Source organism: Esox lucius, chromosome 5, assembly GCF_011004845.1.
Source record: "Esox lucius isolate fEsoLuc1 chromosome 5, fEsoLuc1.pri, whole genome shotgun sequence".
NCBI lineage: Eukaryota > Metazoa > Chordata > Actinopteri > Esociformes > Esocidae > Esox > Esox lucius.
In genome coordinates, this window is record NC_047573.1 from 31,844,325 (window position 1) to 31,868,085 (window position 23,761).

At 41.8% G+C, this 23,761-nt stretch overlaps 1 protein-coding gene across 1 annotated transcript in view; it reads left to right on the plus strand.

The window, feature by feature from the left end:
- The first annotated feature begins 12,401 nt into the window (after nucleotides 1-12,401).
- The window catches only part of lrp2b (low density lipoprotein receptor-related protein 2b), a 94,023-nt gene continuing 82,663 nt past the window's right edge, over nucleotides 12,402-23,761 (plus strand). The window contains exons 1-11 of the mRNA XM_029120088.2: nucleotides 12,402-12,670; nucleotides 13,818-13,928; nucleotides 15,441-15,563; nucleotides 16,058-16,174; nucleotides 17,939-18,049; nucleotides 18,563-18,679; nucleotides 20,021-20,137; nucleotides 20,447-20,590; nucleotides 21,213-21,329; nucleotides 21,786-21,914; nucleotides 22,206-22,375. Coding sequence (XP_028975921.2) covers nucleotides 12,604-12,670; nucleotides 13,818-13,928; nucleotides 15,441-15,563; nucleotides 16,058-16,174; nucleotides 17,939-18,049; nucleotides 18,563-18,679; nucleotides 20,021-20,137; nucleotides 20,447-20,590; nucleotides 21,213-21,329; nucleotides 21,786-21,914; nucleotides 22,206-22,375 — 1,323 coding nt within the window. The 5' untranslated portion in view covers nucleotides 12,402-12,603. The remainder of the gene's footprint in view (nucleotides 12,671-13,817; nucleotides 13,929-15,440; nucleotides 15,564-16,057; nucleotides 16,175-17,938; nucleotides 18,050-18,562; nucleotides 18,680-20,020; nucleotides 20,138-20,446; nucleotides 20,591-21,212; nucleotides 21,330-21,785; nucleotides 21,915-22,205; nucleotides 22,376-23,761) is intronic.

Sequence of the window (23,761 nt, forward strand, 5' to 3'; positions counted from 1 at the left end):
TTTCATGTTTACATTTTACACAATTAATATAATAAATGTGACGGGCTTGTCTTTGGTAAATGTTGGAATAAAAAAGTATTGAAAGTATAACTGATTGCAATATTTTGTCTGTTTATTAACTCAGTCTGTTTATTAATTCAGACATGCACATATTTGAGACATTTTGAATTTTGGTTGTGTTATTAGTTTCCGTAAGTCTTGGCAAGTGAATTGAGTTACTTCCTGCATTGTTGGCGATGTCCAGTGGTGACCTTTAGATTGGGTCACAGTAATGCTTTTGGTTTCAAGGAATGCTTTCTCTGCTGTTCTCTTTAACCTTGGGTGGACATAAGCACTTTGACCTTGCCTCAGGACTTCTTGGCCTGAAGACTCATAGCTGTCCCTGTCCGTAGTCCAATTTGTTTTTTCGCTGATCCAGTTGCTGCCTGATGGTTCTTGCTTTCACTGCCCACCTTGTTGTCCCTGTCGTTGTCCACCTGGTTGTACTGCTGATCTGCATTCTGCCTAAAGACAGTGGACACAGCCCACATGCATTTATTGACCCACTGTAATGAATACACTTCGAGCAGGGGTTATGGATTCACGCACAGAGCGTGGTGAGTTTTTTCAGCACCAACAAGGACAAGTAAATGAGGACTAGGTCAGAGGGCAGGCAGGAGGTCATAAACAGACTCCAGGCAACGGTACAGGAGGGCTAATCTGAAATCACAAACTGTGATGGAACAAAAGTGGAAACTGGTCAAATGCGGGTAGGCAGAGAAGATTATAAACCTGGGAAGATACTGGGCTTAGTATGTCACAAAACACAAACAATACCTCACAAAGAAGAAGTGGCAGAGGTCTACTATATAAATGGAGTGTGGATGAAGAACAGGTGTCTAGAATTCTGGTGACTGTGATCTGGGGTTTGAGTGACGTTCAGGAGAGGGAGGTTGTAGGTGTGTGAGTGAAGGTTGTGCAGGAGCAGGATGTGATCTGGGGTTTGAGTGACGTTCAGGAGAGGGAGGTCGTAGGTGTGTGAGTGAAGGTTGTGCAGGAGCAGGATGTGATCTGGGGTTTGAGTGACGTTCAGGAGAGGGAGGTCGTAGGTGTGTGAGTGAAGGTTGTGCAGGAGCAGGATGTGATCTGGGGTTTGAGTGACGTTCAGGAGAGGGAGGTCGTAGGTGTGTGAGTGAAGGTTGTGCAGGAGCAGGATGTGATCTGGGGTTTGAGTGACGTTCAGGAGAGGGAGGTCGTAGGTGTGTGAGTGAAGGTTGTGCAGGAGCAGGATGTGATCTGGGGTGTGAGTGACCTTCAGGAGAGGGAGGTTGTAGGTGTGTGAGTGAAGGTTGTGCAGGAGCAGGATGTGATCTGGGGTGTGAGTGACCTTCAGGAGAGGGAGGTTGTAGGTGTGTGAGTGAAGGTTGTGCAGGAGCAGGATGTGATCGGGGGTGAGTGACAGTTCATGTTCCACTCCCTTCACAGAACAGCTCTAACTGGCTCTAACCAGAATAGAAAGGGGAGTGGGAGGCCCCAGTGCATAACTGAGCAAGAGGACAAATCCATTATAGTGTCTAGTTTGAGGAACTAGCTAACCTGCGGCTCCAGCATTGTCTGTCTGGGACTTAAACCATTAAGCCATGCTGTTCATATATTCTGCATTTAGCCTGGGCAGATTGGAACATGAATCTATTTCATAGCTACATATCAATCACATTTATTTATAAAGCCTTTTTAACATCAGCAGTTGTCACAAAGTGCTTTTACAGACACCCACCCTAGAGCAAGCAATAATAGTTCATGCACAGTGTCTAGGAAAAACTCCCTTGTAGGGTCCAAAATCAAGAAGAATCCTAGACAGGAAACAGACTCTGAGGGGCAGCCAGTCCTCTTCTGGCTGTGCTGGGTGAAGATTATAGGAGTACATAATCTTATTGGCCAAAGTCAATGTTTTTGCAGGATCAGAAGACTAGCAGGTCAATAAATGCAAGTGGGCTTTGACTAGTGTCCTAAAACAGAATCCACAGCATAACCAGGTGGACAGGACTGGGACAGTCAGGTGGGTGTGGGCGGTGGCTGCAGAACTGATCCAGCAGCAACCTGATCGGCAACACAACCAAGAGAACTTTGGGCAGGGACAGCTTTGAGTCATTTGGGCCAGGTAGATCTGAGGTGTGGTCCAAGTGCTCAGGGCCAAACAGGACACCAGAAATGTCATAGAGAGCATTCCTCTAATTGTCTAACAAGTTCAAACAGGTGCCATTAATACAGGTAACGAGTGGAGGACAGAGGAGCCTCTTAAAGAAGAAGTTACAGGTCTGTGAGAGCCAGAAATCTTTCTTGTTTGTAGGTGACCAAATACTTATTTTACAGAGGAATTTACCAATAAATACATTCAAAATCCTACAATGGGATTTTTTGGATTTGTTTCCTCATTTTGTCTCTCATAGTTGAAGTGTACCTTTTTTGCCTCACTGAATGTACCATTTGTGAAGAAAACATTAGTGAGCCGGCAAAACACGTCTTTTATTTCTTATGGGATTCACATTCAACTGTAGATCATAACAGAATGGCACAATCATAAAACAAAACATGGCAAACAAAGAAAAAAAAGTCTGTAAACCCTTAGTTTTAATACTGTGTATTGCCCCCTTTAGCATCAATGACAGCGTGCAGTCTTTTGTAATAGTTGTCAATGAGGCCCCCGAATTCTTGCAGGTGGTATAGCTGCCCATTCGTCTTGGCAAAAAGCCTCCAGGTCGTGCAAAGTTTACAGTCGTCTTGCATGAACCACACGTTTGAGATCTCCCCAGAGTGGCTCGATGGTATTAAGGTCAGGAGACTGTGATGGCCACTTCAGAACCTTCAAATGTTTCTGCTGTAACCAATGGAGGGTCAACCTGGCCTTGTGCTTTGGGTCATTGTCATGTTGGAAAGTCAGAGAGCGACCGATGCGCAGCTTTCATGCAGAATAATTCAAATTGTGTGCCAGTATTTTCTGATAACATGCTGCATTCTTCTTGCCATAATTTTTCATAAGATTCTCCAGTGCCTTTAGAGCTCACACCCCCCCTAAACATCAGTGAGCCACCACCATGCTTCACAGTGGGGATGGTATTCTGTTCACTATAGGCCTTGTTGACCCCTCTCCAAACATAATGCTCATGGTTGAACATAAAGCTTTATTTTGTTCTCGTCCAAATTACAGTGTGCCAGAAGCTGTGAGGCGTGTTAAGGTGCTGTCGGGTATTTGGTAACCAGCTTTTGTGTGGCATTGATGCAGTAAAGGCTTCTTTCTGGCAACACGACCGTGGAGCTCTTAATTTTTTTTCAAATGTCGTCGTATTGTGCTCCTTGAAACAACCACACCGTCTTTTTCCAGAGCAGCTTGTATTTCTCCTGAGATTACCTGTGGGTTTTTCTTCGTATCCCGAACAATTCTTTTGGCAGTTTTGGCTGAAATCTTTCTTCATCTTCCTGACATTGGCTTGGTATCAAGAGATCTCAGAATTTTCTGACTGAACATTACTGACTGGCATTTGTAAGGCTTTGGATATAATTTGATATCCATTTCCATCTTTATAAAGTTCCATTATCTTGATACACAGGTCTTTTGACAGGTATTTTCTGCTCCCCATGGCTCAGTATCTAGCCTGCTCAGTGCATCCACATGAGAGCTAACAAACTCTAACAATTTATACACAGACACTAATTGCAATTTAAAAAGCCACAGGTGTGGGAAATGAACCTTTAATTGCCATTTTTACCTGTGTGTGTCTGTAACAAGGCCAAACATTCAAGGGTATGTGAACTTCTGATCAGGGCCATTTGGTGTCACAATGTAGTGGTGGAGGGGAGGAGCCAGGTGCAGGCTGAGTTGCATCCGTATGCTGATTCTTTATTTAAACAAACACCGAATACAAAACAACTGAATGAAAGAAACGGGCTGAAGTTACCCTGCAAAACGAAACTCACCACTGTAGAGACATGTACAAACAATAACCGACAGGTGAGGGGAGCAGAGGAGAAACATTTAAACACGTACTGATGACATGTAGAAACAATAACCGACAGGTGAGGGGAGCAGAGGAGAAACATTTAAACACGTACTGATGACATGTAGAAACAATAACCCACAGGTGAGGGGAGCAGAGGAGAAACATTTAAACACGTAATGATGACATGTAGAAACAATAACCCACAGGTGAGGGGAGCAGAGGAGAAACATTTAAACACGTACTGATGACATGTAGAAACAATAACCCACAGGTGAGGGGAGCAGAGGAGAAACATTTAAACACGTAATGATGACATGTAGAAACAATAACCCACAGGTGAGGGGAGCAGAGGAGAAACATTTAAACACATACTGATGACATGTAGAAACAATAACTGACAGGTGAGAGGAGCAGAGGAGAAACATTTAAACACGTACTGATGACATGCAGAAACAATAACCCACAGGTGAGGGGAGCAGAGGAGAAACATTTAAACACGTACTGATGACATGTAGAAACAATAACCCACAAGTGAGGGGAGCAGAGGAGAAACATTTAAACACGTACTGATGACATGTAGAAACAATAACTGACAGGTGAGGGGAGCAGAGGAGAAACATTTAAACACGTACTGATGACATGTAGAAACAATAACTGACAGGTGAGGGGAGCAGAGGAGAAACATTTAAACACGTACTGATGACATGTAGAAACAATAACCCACAGGTGAGGGGAGCAGAGGAGAAACATTTAAACACGTACTGATAACATGTAGAAACAATAACCCACAGGTGAGGGGAGCAGAGGAGAAACATTTAAACACGTACAGATGACATGTAGAAACAATAACCCACAGGTGAGGGGAGCAGAGGAGAAACATTTAAACACGTACTGATGACATGTAGAAACAATAACCCACAAGTGAGGGGAGCAGAGGAGAAACATTTAAACACGTACTGATGACATGTAGAAACAATAACCGACAGGTGAGGGGAGCAGAGGAGAAACATTTAAACACGTACTGATGACATGTAGAAACAATAACTGACAGGTGAGGGGAGCAGAGGAGAAACATTTAAACACGTACTGATGACATGTAGAAACAATAACCCACAGGTGAGGGGAGCAGAGGAGAAACATTTAAACACGTACTGATAACATGTAGAAACAATAACCCACAGGTGAGGGGAGCAGAGGAGAAACATTTAAACACGTACAGATGACATGTAGAAACAATAACCCACAGGTGAGGGGAGCAGAGGAGAAACATTTAAACACGTACAGATGACATGTAGAAACAATAACCCACAGGTGAGGGGAGCAGAGGAGAAACATTTAAACACGTACTGATGACATGTAGAAACAATAACCCACAGGTGAGGGGAGCAGAGGAGAAACATTTAAACACGTAATGATGACATGTAGAAACAATAACCCACAGGTGAGGGGAGCAGAGGAGAAACATTTAAACACGTACTGATGACATGTAGAAACAATAACCCACAGGTGAGGGGAGCAGAGGAGAAACATTTAAACACGTACTGATGACATGTAGAAACAATAACCCACAGGTGAGAGGAGCAGAGGAGAAACATTTAAACACGTACTGATGACATGTAGAAACAATAACCCACAGGTGAGGGGAGCTGAGGAGAAACATTTAAACACGTACTGATGACATAATTGGGACCTGTTGTGCCTGATGATGGGAGACAAGACCATGAATGAGTCCGGGGTGAGTTTGTGGAGTGACGGGAACTCGGAGTACACTGCACAACGGTGCTGATCTTCACCGTACCGTGATAGTAAACCCCCCCCTGATACCTGCGTGAACGTTGGAAAAATACCTGCCACGCGCTTTACTCTGTCAAGTTGGTTGAGCCATAAAACCCACATACTTATCTTGTTGCATGCTGTGTTGCTTTGTATCCAGTCAGCCGTTGGGAAGGACATCTGGCTTACTGTAACAAGAGAATACTACATTAAATGTTTGCAATGTAAATCATAAAGCACATAAAAAGGAGCTGAAAAGATTAGGCAGTATAATTATTCCAGAGCTTAATTTATTTGTTATATTTCACAAACATAAAATAACATGACAAAACAGTCATTTAAGAGAATAGGCAAGATATTATAGGACCATATTGTGCCTAATCAAAATTGGGTAACTGAACTTAATACACATGACACATTATATTTATGGATGACACATTGTATTAATGAATTCAGTTCTGTAATATCTGCTTTTTTTAAAGCCTTTTCTAAATTTAATTTTGAGTCAAATACTTGCCCAGAAAGTATTATTCCTACTTAGTGTCTGTAACATCTCAGGGGTGTCATTCTGTCTTTAGTTTTTTTCATTCTAGTATTCTGTATTTCTATGCTTGGTTGTAGTTGTATGCTTGGTTGTATTTCTATGCTTGGTTTGCCTCTCGTTACTCTTGATTATTTTCACCTGTCGGCCCTCTAGCACTCCCTATTTAATTCTGCTCAGTCTGTCTTTTACTTTGTGAGGTATTGTTTGTTCACACGCATTACTGAGCTGGTTTTCTGTCCTTGATATCGATATACTGATTGTGTTTTTTTTTTATTCCACCTGTCGACATTGATCCCTTTGTACTTTTGCTTTCTATCTGGGTTTTTGGAGTTTGTGACCTCAGATTCAGCCTGACCCCTTTTTGTACCTCAGCCCTCCAATGAACCTACTGTGCTCTGCGGTTGAACCATCTCCCTCGCTTTGAGTGCATTCGAGTCATTGAAGTCCACCTGCTTAATATGACATAGCATGAGCAGATTACAGCAATTTGCATATTCACATATCCTGCAGGAATATCAAAATACTGACAGTTTCAGTCCTGCAGGAATCACCATATCCAGCTGGTATATTAAAATAGTGTAAGTTACTGTCTAACAGGAATTGCACGATCCTGCAGGAATCACCACGGCCTGGATGAAAACCACACTGTTCCTCCTGAATCCGAGGTTCTACTATCGGCCGTATTCTCCTCTCCAGTACCCTGGCATAGACTTTCCCGGGGAGGCTGAGAAGTGTGATCCCCCTGTAGTTGGAACACACCCTCCGGTCCCCCTTCTTAAAAAGAGGGACCACCACCCCGGTCTGCCATCCCTTACTTCCGGTGTCCACCACCGGGTTCGGGGATTGCCGCCTCGACAGGCACCGGAGACCTTACGGCCACAGCTCCGAGCGGCCGCTTCGACAATGGCGGTGGAGAACATGTTCCACTCGGACTCAATATCTCCAGCCTCCCTCGGGATCCAGTCGAAGCTCTGCCGGAGGTGGGATTTAAAGATCTCTCTGACAGGAGACTCGGCCAGACGTTCCCAGCAGACCCTTAGAGTAAGCTTGGGCCTGCCGAGTCTGTCCAGCTTCCTCCCCTGCCATCGGATCCAACTCACCACCAGGTGGTGATCAGTTGACAGCTCTGCCCCTCTCTTCACCCGAGTGTCCAAGACATACGGCCGCAGGTCAGATAAAACGACAACAAAGTCGATCATCGACCTACGGCCTAGGGTGTCCTGGTGCCACGTGCACTGATGGACACCCTTATGCTTGAACATGATGTTTGTTATGGACAAACTGGCCCTCATTTATCATTCTTGCGTAGATACGGGCGTATATGTTGGCGTAAGATTTAGCTTACACTCCTCTCACCGCCTGATTTATGAAGCTGTGCGTACCTTTAAAATACAGGTGTACGCAATACCTGCCCTTGATAAATGCTGCAGTTGAAAACGATCGTCATTAGATTAACACGCCCCTATATATTCAAGTCTCCGCTTCCCCCACGCCTTCATTTTACGCCATGGACACACGGAAGACGGCAAAAAAGAGAAACTTCTCTGACGTGGAGATTGAGACGATCACCAGGGAGGTAGAAAGAAATAAAATAGTTTTATTTGGCGGTTTAAAAAGCGGAATAAAAGATGATGATGTGATGTGGAGTACCATTCATTCACATTAATAATTGCATGACAATTTGTAATATTCGTCTTATTATTTTGTGATATTTATTATTAATGACGTTTATTGTTATTTAGAAGAAGAATGTCGTTATTATTATTATTTCTATTATTATTATTATTATTTAAAAGAAGAAGAATGTCATTTTTATTATTTTGTCAGTCTGAATTATATTTTGTTCATTAAAAGCCTTTTATTACTGAACCCAGTCCGTGCGCAACTGCCGGGCCTAACCCTGAAACGTCATGTAAAGCGCACAGGCTCGCATCTGAAGGAATACATGTAAATCAAATGCTTTGGTAAAGTCACACAAATTAAACATTGAAGTCCATGTTGCACAAAAATAAACACTGAAGTTTGTAATTATGTTGTTGTTTTTTTTTACAGTGGGTCATAATATATGATATCTTTTAGTTTGTCAGTGCGTTAGGATTATTTTTTCTGCGCATTTCTGCACTAACTCAAAACGTGCGTACACCGCCTCCTGAGCTGGCGTAGGATTTGAGAGTGCCGTACGCCAACGTCCATATTGATAAATCTCAAAGTCACTGTGGTTTTGGGTGTACGCCACGTGTACGCTTGAAATTTGGTGTACGCACTTTTGACCGCACGGGTTCAGATCAGGGGGGCCGTTTCTCCCAATCACGCCCCTCCAGGTGTCACTGTCGTTGCCCACGTGGGCGTTGAAGTCCCCCAGTAGAACGATGGAGTCCCCATTCGGAGCACTTTCCAGCACCCCTCCCAGAGACTCCAAGAAGGTCAGGTACTCTGCACTGCCGTTCGGCCCATAGGCACAAACAAAAGGGAGAGACCTTACCCTGACCCGTAGGCGCAGGGAAATGACCCTCTCGTTCACCGGGGTAAACTCCAACACATGGCGGCAGAGCTGGGGAGCTATGAGCAAATGCACACCAGCCCGCCGCCTCTCACCATGGGCAACTCCAGAGGGGTGGTTCCAGAGCCCAAGCCGTGCGTAGAGGTGATCCCGACTATCTCTAGTCGGAACCTCTCAACCTCACGCACGGGCTTCTTCCCCTGCCAGCGAGGTGACGTTCCACGTCCCTAGAGCTAGTTTCCGTGTCCATCCTCTACGCACCAACCCCTTATGGTCCCTCCTGCAGGTGGTGAGCCCACGGGAAGGCGGCCCCACGTCGCTCCTTCGGGCTGAGCCCGGCCGGACCCCGTGGGGAAAGGCCCGGCCACCAGGCGCTCGCATACGAGCCCCAACCCTGGGCCTGGCTCCAGGGTGGGGCCCTGGCTGCGCCACACTGGGCAACGTCACGGTCCTCAAAATGTTTTTCATCATTAAAGGGTTTTGAACCGCTCTTAGTCTGACCCGCCGCCTAGGACCTGTTTGCCTTGGGAGACCCAACCAGGGGCATATAGCCCCAGACAACATAGCTCCTAGGGTCACTCGGGTACTCAAACCCCTCCACCACGTTAAGGTGGCAGTTCATGGAGGGGCTTTATCAGCATGTCACCCAAAATGAAACCCCCCCACAATTGCCAACAGCTACACCTAAATAGAGGGCACAAGGTGATTAGTGGGTACAGCTGTGAATGGGTGGGCGGTGCTGCAAGTACCTGACTTCTGGGGGGGGTTCAAGAGCGGAATGTTCCCCTGCATTGGTCACCGAACTGTCACATGCCCCCCCCATGAACGACCCACCAGGGTGTGCGGCAATCAAGCTGCCCCAGTCTCAACGGGAAAGCACATACGTGTTCCCATGATCTGTACCAGACCTGTGGATAACAGAGAAATTAAATAGTTGCAGCGACAATAACCACCTGGTAATTTTGCTGTTAGCATCCTTCTTCCCTGCCATCCACTGGAGGGGAGCGTGATCAGTGACCAGTTTGAACTGTCTCAGATACCCCAGCGCCCATTTGATGGCCAAGGCCTCTCTCTCCAACATGGCGTACCTCCGTTGCCACTCCGAGAGCTTTCAGGTGATGTATAGCACTGGGTGTTCTTCCCCCCTTGCCTCTTGGGACAATTCCACTCCCAAACCTGTGTCAGAGGTATCTGTTTGTACTGTGAAGGGTTTAGAGAAATTGGGAGCTTGCAGGACGGGCTCAGAGCATAGTATGGCCTTGAGGCACCCGAATGCCTCTTCCGCTTCGAGATCCCACACTACCTTGTTGGGTTCATTTTTCTTGGTGCGGTCAGTCAGAGGAGTCGCAAGGGTTGCATAGCCCGAAATGAATCTCCTGTAATACGCTGTCAGGCCTACTTCCTTCTTTTCCCTCGGCTGTGGTCACTCCCGAACAGCTCAGATCTTCTCCGCCTGGGGTCTTTTCAAGTCGCTCCCCACAATGTATCCTAGGTATTCTGCTTCATTCATCCCCAGGTGGCACTTTAACCCTGCTGCCTCCAGGCTGGCCAGTACAGCCCACAGCTGACTGAGGTGCTCCTCCCATTCCTCACTGTGGATAACCATGTCATCGATGTATAACGCTTCATATGCCTGGTGGGGATGCAATAGGGTGTCCATCAGCCGCTGGAAGGTGGCTGCCGTGCCGTGCAGTCTGAAGGGGAGATGGACATGCTGGTACAGGCCATTCCGGGGTTTAGCGGCACCTGCCAATACCCTTTGGTCAGGTCCAGTGTCGAGATGTAACATGCCTTACCCGGTCTCTCGATGAGCTTGTCGACCCTCGGCATAGGGTAGGCATCAAACCGGGAGATGGAATCGAGGGACCTATATTCATAACCAGGTACATAAAGGTTCATCGTAGCAGCAGTAATTGCTTTATAAATGCTTAATAACTGAATGAAAATATTGGCTCACTGTTTGGCAAGAAATGACCTGCTATTGCACTATTTTGAGCAATGTGTTATAATGTTTTATAAATGGTGTATAATACATTATTAAATGCTTAAATAACCATGAATAGCATCATTATAAGGCCTTTATAAACCCTTTACAAAGGGCACCCTATAATAAAGTGTTACCGATAACAATAAACCAAGCTAGCTAACACTTTATGTTAATGTTAGCTAGCAACCTATTTAAGTTTGCTAGCAACTTGCACTATGTTTAGGCTAACTTATTCTGCTAACATTAGGTAATTTAATGTTAGCTAGCTGCAGACATTTTAGCTATAAGCATGAGTAATTAGCTAATGTTCCAGACAGGTTGTAGGTATAAATATAAGAATACATTTAGTAATTTGTTGCTTCATCTTACCATAAAAAATCTCAATTTGTTGCTATGAAAATATATTTATGTATTACATATAATATATATATATATAAAATATATATTTCCTCACTCAAAACCTTCCTTTGGGACTTTTTTGGAAAGGAAAGAAAAAGGTGCAGTGGTCTTTTCATTTTTCCCGGAGCTGTATTACTGCCGTACTTGCCATATCTATAATATTCAATACTACTACCTATATTGCTGGTAGTTTACAGTACTCTAAAACTGCTTTATGTACAGTGTTATGTATGTTATTGCTTTATCTTCTTGCAATATTTTAGCTGCGTATAAATGTTTCTTCTTAAATTCTCACTACGTAGTTGTAGTGTGCTATGCCACCATTCATAAGGTTATTACACTCATATGTATCTATACTACTCAATAATTCTACCAATTGCTGCTAATTTACACTGCTATGTATATTACTTCCATACTTGCTATATCTAAATGTTCAGTAATACTTCCTATATTGCTGCTAGTGTACAGTGTTATGTATCTTGTTGCTTTATTTTATTATTATTTTCTGTCTGGCTATGTTTTTGCTGATATATTCTTCTTTTTTATTCTCACTGCGTAGTTGTTGGGTGCCATGTCGCAAGAACTTCATTGTGCTGGATTACGCTGTGTTGTTCGGTGCATTTGACAAATAAACATTGAAAAGCCTTTGAACAGGACCGCATTTGTGGTGAATTTCTTGTCTCAACAGACAATTCAGCTGACACGGCTGTATTTTCCTTTTGGCTTGTTTGTTTGGTTTACTGTATGTAGCTACTGATTCTTGTAGCCGTCTTATCCTCATCTATTCTTTATTGTCCTTGGCCAGTTTCAATACTCGTTCTACTGTATGACAGTCAGCGTCTCTAACCACTACACTTTTTAACAAGGGTTAGTCAGTCAGTCAGTCACTCAGTCATATACATTTGCTCTTGTTGGTCAGCTTTGCTTCCGCAATCTGGCAATAATAAAAATATTTTTCCAGTTTTTGTTGGTATGGATATGTCTTACTTCATCAGATTTCAATATGTTTTTGAATTGTGCTTAGATGTTTCTTGAGCAAATATTTGAATGTGTGAGTCTTTAATGGTACACACTTTTTAAAGGGGTTTTGATTGATGTGATCAGATCTTTTACAACCAGGATGAACATAAGATTTTTGTTCTCCTGTTACACAAAAATGACTTGGGTTGCTTTTCTGCTGATGTGGACAGCTTTGAAGAAGTTAATGTTAAAAAGAAAGTCATAAAAAGCTGTATATGGTACTTGATGAGTTTCAAATTGGACCCCAAGTCATTTGGGGATTGAAATCTCTCTTGTAAAGACACTCTGGTTTACATCAGTGCAGAGGGAATGGTTTGGATTTAATATGAAGTGATTTAGTTCTTTATGCTAATTAATCTCCAAACCAAAAAAAGTATTGCTAAAGTGTAGAGGATCCTTGAAGATGAGCCTATTAGGTCTATATCCCCTGTCCCTTTTGTTGCTTTCTCAAAGGATTCAACTTGTTCAAGGTGTGTATAATTTCAGATATTGTATGGTATTATATGCATATATAACTGTATATGTATTACATGTTACATGTTATATTGCATTGTGGAAGATTAATTGACCACTAAACAGTGGCCTCTTGATTTGGCAGTTAGATGTTCAATATGTTTTCCAAAATGGAACGCACTGTCAATAGCTTCAACACGTAGGAGTAGCCTGAATGCAAGTCACATGACTAACAAATATCTACTATTAGATCAAAATATTGTCAATCTATATCTATTTGTTTTTTTTTAATTCTGTTTAACAATTTTTTCCTCACAAAGTTACTAATGAAATATCATGTGCAGTTGTAATTGTAAAATGTTTTGAGATTCAAATATGTCTTGTAGCATTTCCTTGTTTTGTTTTTATACTTGAAGAGTGGGGATCCAATTTTAAACTGCACATATTTTGATTGATGTTCATACAATGTAATTTAAGTCAATCTTGTAGCTGATCAAATATTAATCTAAGTACATATTTATGAATTTAGAAAATCTACATAATTTAGGAATCAAATTTGTTTGAGTGCTTTTGAACTCATTAGAAGTGTATTATTTCAATGTTGTTGGTTGTTTCCTAAATGCATTTGCAGTCAAGAATGAATTTAAGTTCAAAAGATCTATAATTTGTGGTAAGGTTCAAATATTCTCCACTTGACAAAACAGTAGCTATAGTTGTCATAAACACTGTTAATTATTGTTTGGGGACAGTAAAAACAGTAAAAAAAAAAGAACTGCTAAAAGAAATATTTCTTTTAAATTCAGATTGTGCAGTTTATTTGAGAACAGCAGATATCTCATGATGTAATTTGGTTTTCAAAAAGTACAACCAATATTTTTTCAGGAATTTTCATTATAAAGGTGTTCTAGTCCTGTAGACATGCCTAAAGAAGCATAAAAGACAACCTGTTGATTACTTAGAAATGCTTGTGCAGTGGGCCAACAATCTGGGCCTTTGCCTCATGGCCATATATTGCTACAGCAGGAATTCCAATCCAGCCCCCTGGATTTGAATATATTAAATATTTAATAAAGAAAATATATGTAATAATATTGTGTGGGTCTTTATCAAATCGTCCATATACAGTAGTTACCACACTGGTTGTTGCTCACTCTCTTTGTGAAGGCCAATGTATCAGTGGCCAATTTCAGTGTGCCAATGGCCAGTGCATTGACTCCGACTGGAGGTGTGATGGAATCCAGGACTGCACAGATGACACTGATGAGCTTAACTGTTGTGAGTATCCCCAGCAGCATAACCATGAACACTCTTAATGCCATGTGATTAAAGTAGATAACCATGAACACTCTTAATGCCGTGTGGTGACAGTAGATAACCATGAACACTCTTAATGCTATGTGGTGACAGTAGATAACCATGAACACTCTTAATGCTATGTGGTGACAGTAGATAACCATGAACACTCTTAATGCTGTGTGGTGACAGTAGATAACCATGAACACTCTTAATGCTGTGTGGTGACAGTAGATAACCATGAACACTCTTAATGCCATGTGGTGACAGTAGATAACCATGAACACTCTTAATGCCGTGTGGTGACAGTAGATAACCATGAACACTCTTAATGCCGTGTGGTGACAGTAGATAACCATGAACACTCTTAATGCTATGTGGTGACAGTAGATAACCATGAACACTCTTAATGCCGTGTGGTGACAGTAGATAACCATGAACACCCTTAATGCTATGTGGTGGCAGTAGATAACCATGAACACTCTTAATGCCTTGTGGTGACAGTAGATAACCATGAACACTCTTAATGCCGTGTGGTGACAGTAGATAACCATGAACACTCTTAATGCCGTGTGGTGACAGTAGATAACCATGAACACTCTTAATGCCGTGTGGTGACAGTAGATAACCATGAACACTCTTAATGCTGTGTGGTGACAGTAGATAACCATGAACACTCTTAATGCCGTGTGGTGACAGTAGATAACCATGAACACTCTTAATGCCGTGTGGTGACAGTAGATAACCATGAACACTCTTAATGCTATGTGGTGACAGTAGATAACCATGAACACTCTTAATGCCGTGTGGTGACAGTAGATAACCATGAACACTCTTAATGCCGTGTGATTAAAGTAGATAACCATGAACACCCTTAATGCTATGTGGTGACAGTAGATAACCATGAACACTCTTAATGCCGTGTGGTGACAGTAGATAACCATGAACACTCTTAATGCCGTGTGGTGACAGTAGATAACCATGAACACTCTTAATGCCGTGTGGTGACAGTAGATAACCATGAACACTCTTAATGCCGTGTGATTACAGTAGATAACCATTAACACTCTTAATGCCATGTGGTGACAGTAGATAACCATGAACACTCTTAATGCCGTGTGGTGACAGTAGATAACCATGAACACCCTTAATGCCGTGTGGTGACAGTAGATAACCATTAACACTCTTAATGCCATGTGGTGACAGTAGATATTCCTGGAAATGCTGAAATGAATTCAGAATAAAGACCATCCAATCAAAATAGTTTACAACATATTTGGAAACCCCAGGCACCTGGGCACATGTTTTCAATGAATGCATAACTGCTCTGGTCAGTATATATAACTGATATTGGGACTGTAATAGTAAAATGTGTCTGTGTTAGAGTGCTGAATGAGAGTTATATATATATATATACTTTTGTATTACAATTACATTCTTTTATTCTGAGAAACTTTGCCAATATCGGTTCCCTTGTGTATTTCTCGGTGGCAGCGCCTCCATCTTGTAACTCCCAGCAGTTTAAGTGTCTGACAGGGAGTGAGTGTATCCCCCTCCAGTTTGTCTGTGATGGGGAGGAGGATTGCAATGACGGCTCTGATGAACAGAGAGCCTGTGGTACGTATACTTTTCACTTTGGGTTTGATAGGCTTTCTGTTCCATTTGGATATAATGCTCTTACCATTAACATTTTATGCTAAACCTTAATTCACACAACCAGATCCTTGAACACAATTTCCACGTCTCACTCTCCTTCAGTGAGTAAACAGGGAAGACCAAGTAGTTAATATGTTGGGCCTATATCGCTAATCTGCTCTCATTCAGATACAAAAAGAATTACAGTATGTCTTTAAGACAACTATGTGGTGTTTTTATATTGTGTGTGGAGTTTAATCTTTTTTTTAAGTGTTACTTTCTTCACAAAGATCCCGACAGGAGGAACTCAGCAGCTGTTAGAGTATTCTCAAATGTGTCAAATCACCTTCATAGTTTATGCTGTTCTAGTATCCAAACCCCTCCATTGTTATATATGTCTGGAACGAGAATACCCTCCTTATCCATTTTATAATTACCTAATAGGTTTCTGTGTTTGGGTTCTAATACATTTTCAGGAACACAGACTTGTGGACCACACCAGTTCACGTGCCATGAGGGCCAGTGTATACCCAAAGCTTACCAGTGTGACCATTTGATGGATTGCTTGGACAACTCAGACGAGAAAAACTGCAGTAAGATTTTTGTATCCACCTCCAGTAATGGGTTGTGTCAATGATTTACAGATTTCAAAGATTTTGTGTTGTTGATCATAGCAGAGGTTGTGGACACTGTCACAATGTTAGTTTTGTTATGCTTGAATTTCCTCAGGTGTGCTTGCTGAAAGACAAGCAGAACCTTCTATATTATTCATACATATTTTTCCTCTCTTACCAATTACACTTTTGGAGCTGAAGTTGTAAAATCTCTATGAGAGTTTTTGAATGATATATATTTCCTCTGTAATTACACTCATCTACAGGAAAAAAGTATCAGACATTAAAATGTGCATACGTAATTGTGTTAAGGGCATACCATAAGCTCTCTCCACTACTTACTTTAAATTTTACCGATGGGGCCACACAATGGATAGCTTTTGCATAGCTCAAATGGTGGGAAGGTTGTCAGGGACGGTGGCCAGATGTGTTGTGAAGCAAATGGTCACGAGACTACACCCAGAGTGTGAGGCTGGGTGACCTGTTAGCAGAGGAAACATTTTTGTTAGCAACATCATGTTTGACATTGGTGTTTCGAGTACTATTCTGGAATAATGTTCTTGCATTTTAAATGTAAACAAAGTAATTTGGTGAATCCCAGACAAGATCAAATATCTATTGCTCCCAGTTAATCAAATTATTTTGACTACAGTATGATAGATATTGGAAGTAAGTTAACAGGAGTGATTCTGCATTTTTCTTCATTTCAACAAATGTGCTTAGTCAGATAGTTTTATTGAATATTGGATAGTTTTATTACCCTTAAGTTTTTTCCCAGATATAATGCTTAAATATTCTCTGAAGAATTAGATTTAAATTAGGGGTTATTAAATTGTAAACTCAGATAGCATCTATTAAAACTGATCACTTGTCATTGTAAGTATGACTTTTTTCTTTATTACTTTTATCACAAGAATGTCGTTTATGTTTAGAATAACTATCCAATATAATAAATCCTCAACCACGTTATGGTTTAGATAATTATTTCTTGAACAAAGTATATTGGGAGATACCACAGTTGAATTTACACATTTAAATCAATACCCTACTCACTACCATTTAAATCAATAGCCTACTCACTACCATTTAAATCAAATACCCTACTCACTACCATTTAAATCAAATACCCTACTCACTACCAATTAACACAATACCCCACTCACTACCATTTAAATCAATACTTTACTCACTACCATTTAACTCAATACCCTACTCACTACCATTTAACTCAATACCCTACTCACTACCATTTAACTCAATACCCTACTCACTACCATTTAACTCAATACCCTACTCACTACCATTTAACTCAATACCCTACTCACTACCATTTAACTCAATACCCTACTCACTACCATTTAAATCAATACCCTACTCGTTGTCAAGTTGTTGCCAAGTTTGGGTGATCTAGAATTTATATCAGCACATTCTAGTCATGATTTTCAATTAAACATTGCTTCCCCCTTCAATTGAGAACGAAAGAGGCAATACGAAGTTTTTATATAATTTTAGCCAGTAGTTTTCAAAGTGGTGAAGCCAGAACACCTATGATATGAAACCCCACCAGCCACCCCCCGGCTCCTGACCCCCAGAATTGTTTAAAGTCCAGTTTATAACACATAAGAACAATTTAAAATGTCAATTATTTTATATTAATTGACTGATCTACTTGCTCCCCTGCAAATTGACTTAATGTATATTTCAGATTCACCCAAAACCCTGTGTGTGTGTGTTATTCTCTAGACTACCCTACCTGCAATGAGAAAACATGTGCTAATGGGGCTTGTTACAACAACTCACAACACTGCAATGGGCTGCCGGACTGTCGGGACGGCTCAGATGAATCCAACTGCAGTAAGTTCTGTTGCATCAAGCAAATTGTGAATGGAGTTTGTATTATTGAAGTTCATTGGTCAAGTGAGTCAAAGTCAACTGAAGTTCAATAATATTAACATACTGTGTTTGAGGGAGTAGTTTTGACCCCAGAGCCCCAAAGACAACTGGCAGTATGACACCAAAGTTGATGAAATACTGGTAACTCTAAAAGTATTTGGATGGTGAACATTTTTGTTGCTCTGTATTCCAGCACTTTAAAATTGTACACTGACTATGGGATAAAGTGCAGACTGTCAGCTTCTGAGGGCATTGTGATCTATAACATATTAACAAGTTACCATTGACAACATGTTTTTTACACAGTCCCACCATTTTGTGTATTCAGTTAATAAAAACTGTTGACATTAATCACAAGTAATGCTTATGTTTTTGTTGTTGTTTATAATGATAACAGAGGACACATAATCTGTGCTGAATTAGCATAGGATTTCACATAGCATTTTCTAATTTTACCAACACTGTCGTTTTTAGCAACACAGCACTGTTCCCTGCACCAATTCCAGTGCACTAATGGCTACTGTATCCCAACGTCCTTTGTCTGTGACCACTGGAATGACTGTGGGGACAACAGTGATGAGCACAGCTGTGGTAAGATGCCCATTCCTGCTCAGCATGCTGTCATCTCACAACCAAAGCATGATCAAGTCCTAAACCAAAAGTGCATATATGTACAGTGGGGAGAACAAGTATTTGATACACTGGCAGGTTTTCCCACTTACAAAGCATGTAGAAGTCTGTAATCCCTAAAGAATGATGTTTCCACCTCCATGCTTCACGGTTGGGATGGTGTTCCTGGGGTTGTACTCATACTTCTTCTTCCTCCAAACACGGCGAGTGGAGTATAGACCCAAAAAAAAGACCACATGACCTTCTCCCATTCCTCCTCTGGATAATCCATGATGGCGTAGTGTGTTACTAATGGTTTTCTTTGAGACTGGGGTCCCAGCTCTCTTCAGGTCATTGACCAGGTCCTGCCATGTAGTTCTGGGCTGATCCCTCACCTTCCTCATGATCATTGATGCCCCACGAGGTGAGATCTTGCATGGAGCCCCAGACCGAGGGAGATTGACCCTCATCTTGAACTTCTTCTATTTTCTAATAATTGCACCAACAGTTGTTGCCTTCTCACCAAGCTACTTGCCTATTGTCCTGTAGCCCATTCCAGCCTTGTGCAGGTCTACAATTTTATTCCTGATGTCCTTACACAGCTCTCTGGTCTTGGCCATTTTGGAGAGGTTGGGGTCTGTTTGATTGAGTGTGTGGACAGGTGTCTTTTATACAGGTAACGAGTTCAAACAGGTGCAGTTAATACCGGTAATGAGTGGAGAACAGGAGGGCTTCTTAAAGAAAAACTACAGGTCTGGGAGTGCCCGGAATTCTAACTGGTTTGTAGGTGATCAAATACTTATGTCATGCAATAAAATGCAAATTAATTATTTAGAAATCATCCAATGTGATTTTCTGGATTTTTGTTTTAGATTCCGTCTCTCACAGTTGAAGTGTACCTATGATCAAAATTACAGACCTCTACATGCTTTGTAAGCAGGAAAACCTGCAAAATCGGCAGTGTATCAAATACTTGTTCTCCCCACTGTGTGTGTTTCATCTGATATTGCTATTCATCCAGAAGAGTAAATGTCTGGACCTCTTGCCCTATCAACGCAGTGAAAACAACTAAACGTATCAAAATTGAGGTGTAGTTGCTCTTCGTAGTACAAGCGGACATTCGGATTTGATGATTAATAATTTCTTTGAAAATTGGAAGACAGACAGGACAGACGGAAAACAGAATTGTCAGGCCAGACAAAATAGGACATATAGAGAAAATAGGACAGACAGGACAGACAGGACAGATAGGACAGACAGGACAGACAAGACAGACATATTGCTGTGTATTGTACTTGTATTGCATCATGTTCTTCCCCTCAGTGTATCCCAGCTGCAGTGGAACCCAGTTCACCTGTCCCAGTGGCCTCTGCATCCCTCAGGACTGGGTCTGTGATAAGTTCAACGATTGCGGGGACTATAGCGATGAGAAAGGATGCGGTGAGAATCTCATCGGAAATGTTGGACTGTTGGAAGTCCGAGACTATGATGATTGAGACACTGTTGATTTGTTTTGGAGGAATCTAGCGTGTGATAGGAACATGAAAGAGTAGCAAACTAAAGGTTACTGTGGATGCAGGACAGTACATGTAATGCATGTAAAATATAGTTTTATTAAATAAATGTCATGGTAAAAAAAGCGTTATAAATTAGCTGACACTTGACATTATAGTCAAAGCATTTACATTTCAAAACTGACCTTTTGTCAGTACATTTATTAGGTGAAATTAGTTCTCTGTGTTTTTTCAGATAGTAACTCCCGAGACTGTTACCCTGGTGAGTGGGCATGTCCAGACTCCCCCATGTGTGTGCCGGTTGACAAGGTGTGCGACGGCAAACCTGACTGCCCCGGCGGAACCGATGAGACCGACGCTGCCACAAAGCAAACCTGCAGTGGGTCCCTTCTTCTGTCTGACACATTATACTCTCAGGCGCACGTGTGTACTGGGTTTTATGAGGTCATAGTTCTTGAAGGGGGGCTCGTAGACAACTTACCGTAAGAGGTTTCACTGGGCACAAAAGCCAAGGTTTAACGTGATTGTACTGTTTAATGTTTTAATGCTTTTCCAAATGCCCTCATTACATGTATTGCTTTAGTTCTCTTATCACTGCATCAGCAGGTTAAAGACTAACCTTTGCATTTTTCGTATTACATTATCCTTACTGACGTACTGCTGTTTCTGATGCACTGCTATCTCTGACTAGCAATAAAAGTGGGATTGCGTTGTACTTGGAGTATTCCATCTGGCAGCCCTTTGGTTTCTGGTCAGGTGCTCTAACTGCTGTCTAGCAACCATTAAGCCTAAATAAAAAGCTATTTTGTAATCTCTACTAAACATGTTTCTTAGTCCAAACAACTGCCCTTGAAAGACTGTGACCCCAATGTCACCCTATTCCCTATTTGCTCTTCAGTTGTAGTGAATTATATAGCTGTCCTTTTGCACCTGTAAAAATGTTTCTATTAAATGGCATTACGGTCTGTTTCAACATCAGCCGTCTCTGTCCCCTCTCCCAGGCCTGGACAGGTGTTCAGCACTGAGCTGTGTGTACATGTGTCACCTGACCCCACAGGGCGGGGCCTGCTTCTGCCCAGATGGCTTCATCGTGGCCAATGACAGCCGCTCCTGCGTGGGTGAGTAGGTTGATTGTTGGTTGTAAGTTGTAATGAAGTTGTAATGATAGCCATGACTGCAGGTGAGGAAGGATGTAAGCAACACAACGACCAAATCTACACACCGATTACTATATAGAAACAGAACGTGCCTTTGACATGGCTTATGTTGTAGACCAGGGAAACTAAACAAAATTACTATTTCTGAAGGAAGAACAAGTACATATTTCGTTGAATATACAAGAACAAATTCTAAGGCTGAGCACGGATCTGGGAGTAATTAGGTTATACAACCTTGTTTAGGGACAAAAAGTTAGTTTTGTTTCGCCATGCCAGCTCTGAGATTCTAACTAGCCAATTTTGGGTTACTAGTCAGATGCTTTAACCATCAGGTCACCTTGATGCCTCAGCTGTATTGGATTGGTGTAGTTAACCTGAGGTAAAGGCTACATGATATTATTGGCTGTGTTCCACCAGATTATGATGACTGTGACATATGGGGGATCTGTGACCAGCTGTGCGAGGACCGCCCAGGGACCCATCACTGCAGCTGTGCAGATGGATACTTCCTGGAACAGGGCAACCACTGCAGGGCCAACATCTCAGGTACAGGAAGTAGTATTGCAATTAGTGGCCAGCAAATATTTGTACTATTAGTGTAGCAAATTAAATTAGTGAGCATCGAGTTAAAACTGATGTGTGACTGATTCAAAGTGTTACACATTGTAGTGATAATATGTATTTGGGTATCCAAACAAAATAAAATACTTTCTTGATTGAACTTATACTACAAAGGTAAAGGTATCAGTTAGGTTAAGATATATTGTTTCACACTGCATTGCAAAATATGAACATCCAAAAAAAGTCCAATTGCAGACAATTTCTCATCCCCTGTAGCTGGGCTGCCTCAGCTCATTTTTACCAACGGTGGCGATGTGATGATGGCGGACATTCACGGGCGCTTCGTCAGAACTTTGGTCCCTTCTCAGGGCAGAGGTCGCTCTGTGGGAGTGGGGTACCATTGGAACAGTCAGACGGTCTTCTGGACAGACACTAACTCCCAGAAGGTGGGTTACATTTTCTGCTACAGAATAACAATTTATTGTGTAAAATAATTGGTTTTCAGCAACAGCACACTGCAAGTTTGTTATCAGTATTATGTTTTGCACTTCACATGATCTTACAGTAATGATTTGCTTCTATGTAGAAGTTCCAAGATTTTTTTAGGGGGGGTGAAGCTATTGTACAAGAATTGCTCACTTGTCATTATTTTTTTGAAAGGCGTTGTAAACCAAAATGACTAACTGTTTTGTGTTGGAATATCCAAAATGTCCAAAAGGGTGAAATGTATATCTACACAAATGCAATCAAATAAAACACTCTTCTGAATATGTGATGGCAATTCCATCGGTCAGAACTCTTTAATAAGGAAGAACAGAGACAAAATTCTCTTGGCACAATTTAACAGTTTATTAATTATTTGCAAATAAGAGTCGCGTCAAACGCTTAGAAACATAATCGTCCGAGGAGTCTCGTAACTCAATACATGAACAGTACCATTTATTACAGTTCAAAGGGGTGTGGTAAGATGCTGCCCAGCTGTCCTATGTCAATAAAACACATTCCCTTTGTTATGTTACTACCTAGTCTTTACACAAGGGGCAAGCTTTCCTTCCCCCCATAGGTAACATCTGGACAGACAATAGATGCCCCCTAGGAAAATACCAGATCCCCCACATTCCTTTTCTAATTTGAATAATGGGGTCTCAGTCCTATAATCAGTGAGAATACATTGGTTACAGAATTTTCCGCCACAATATATATACAGTGAGGGGAAAACTTATTGATCCCCAGCTTATTTTGTACGTTTGTCCACTGACAAATAAATAGTCTAATCATTTTAATGGTTTTAAAAGTTTATTTGAAAATCCAGAAAAACGCATGTCTAAAATTTTATAAATTGATTTGCATTTTAATGAGTGAAATAAGTATTCGACCCCTCTGCAAAACACTTGGTGGCAAAACCCTTGTTGGCAATCACAGAGGTCAGACGCTTCTTGTAGTTGGCCACCAGGTTTGCACACATCTCAGGAGGGATTTTGTCCCACTCCTCTTTGCAGATCTTCTTCAAGTCATTAAAGTTTTGAGGCTGACGTTTGTCAACTCAAACCTTCATCTCCCTCCACAGATTTTCTATGGGATTAAGGTCTGGAGACTGGCTAGGCCACTCCAGGACCTTAATGTGCTTCTTCTTGAGCCACTCCTTTGTTGTCTTGGCCTGTGTGTTTTGGGTCATTGTCATGCTGGAATACCCATCCACGACCCATTTTCAATGCCCTGACTGAGGGAAGGCAGTTCTCACCCAAGATTTGACGGTACATGGCCCTGTCCATCGTTCCTTTGATGCTGTGAAGTTGGCCTGTCCCCTTAGCAGAAAAACATCCCCAAAGCAT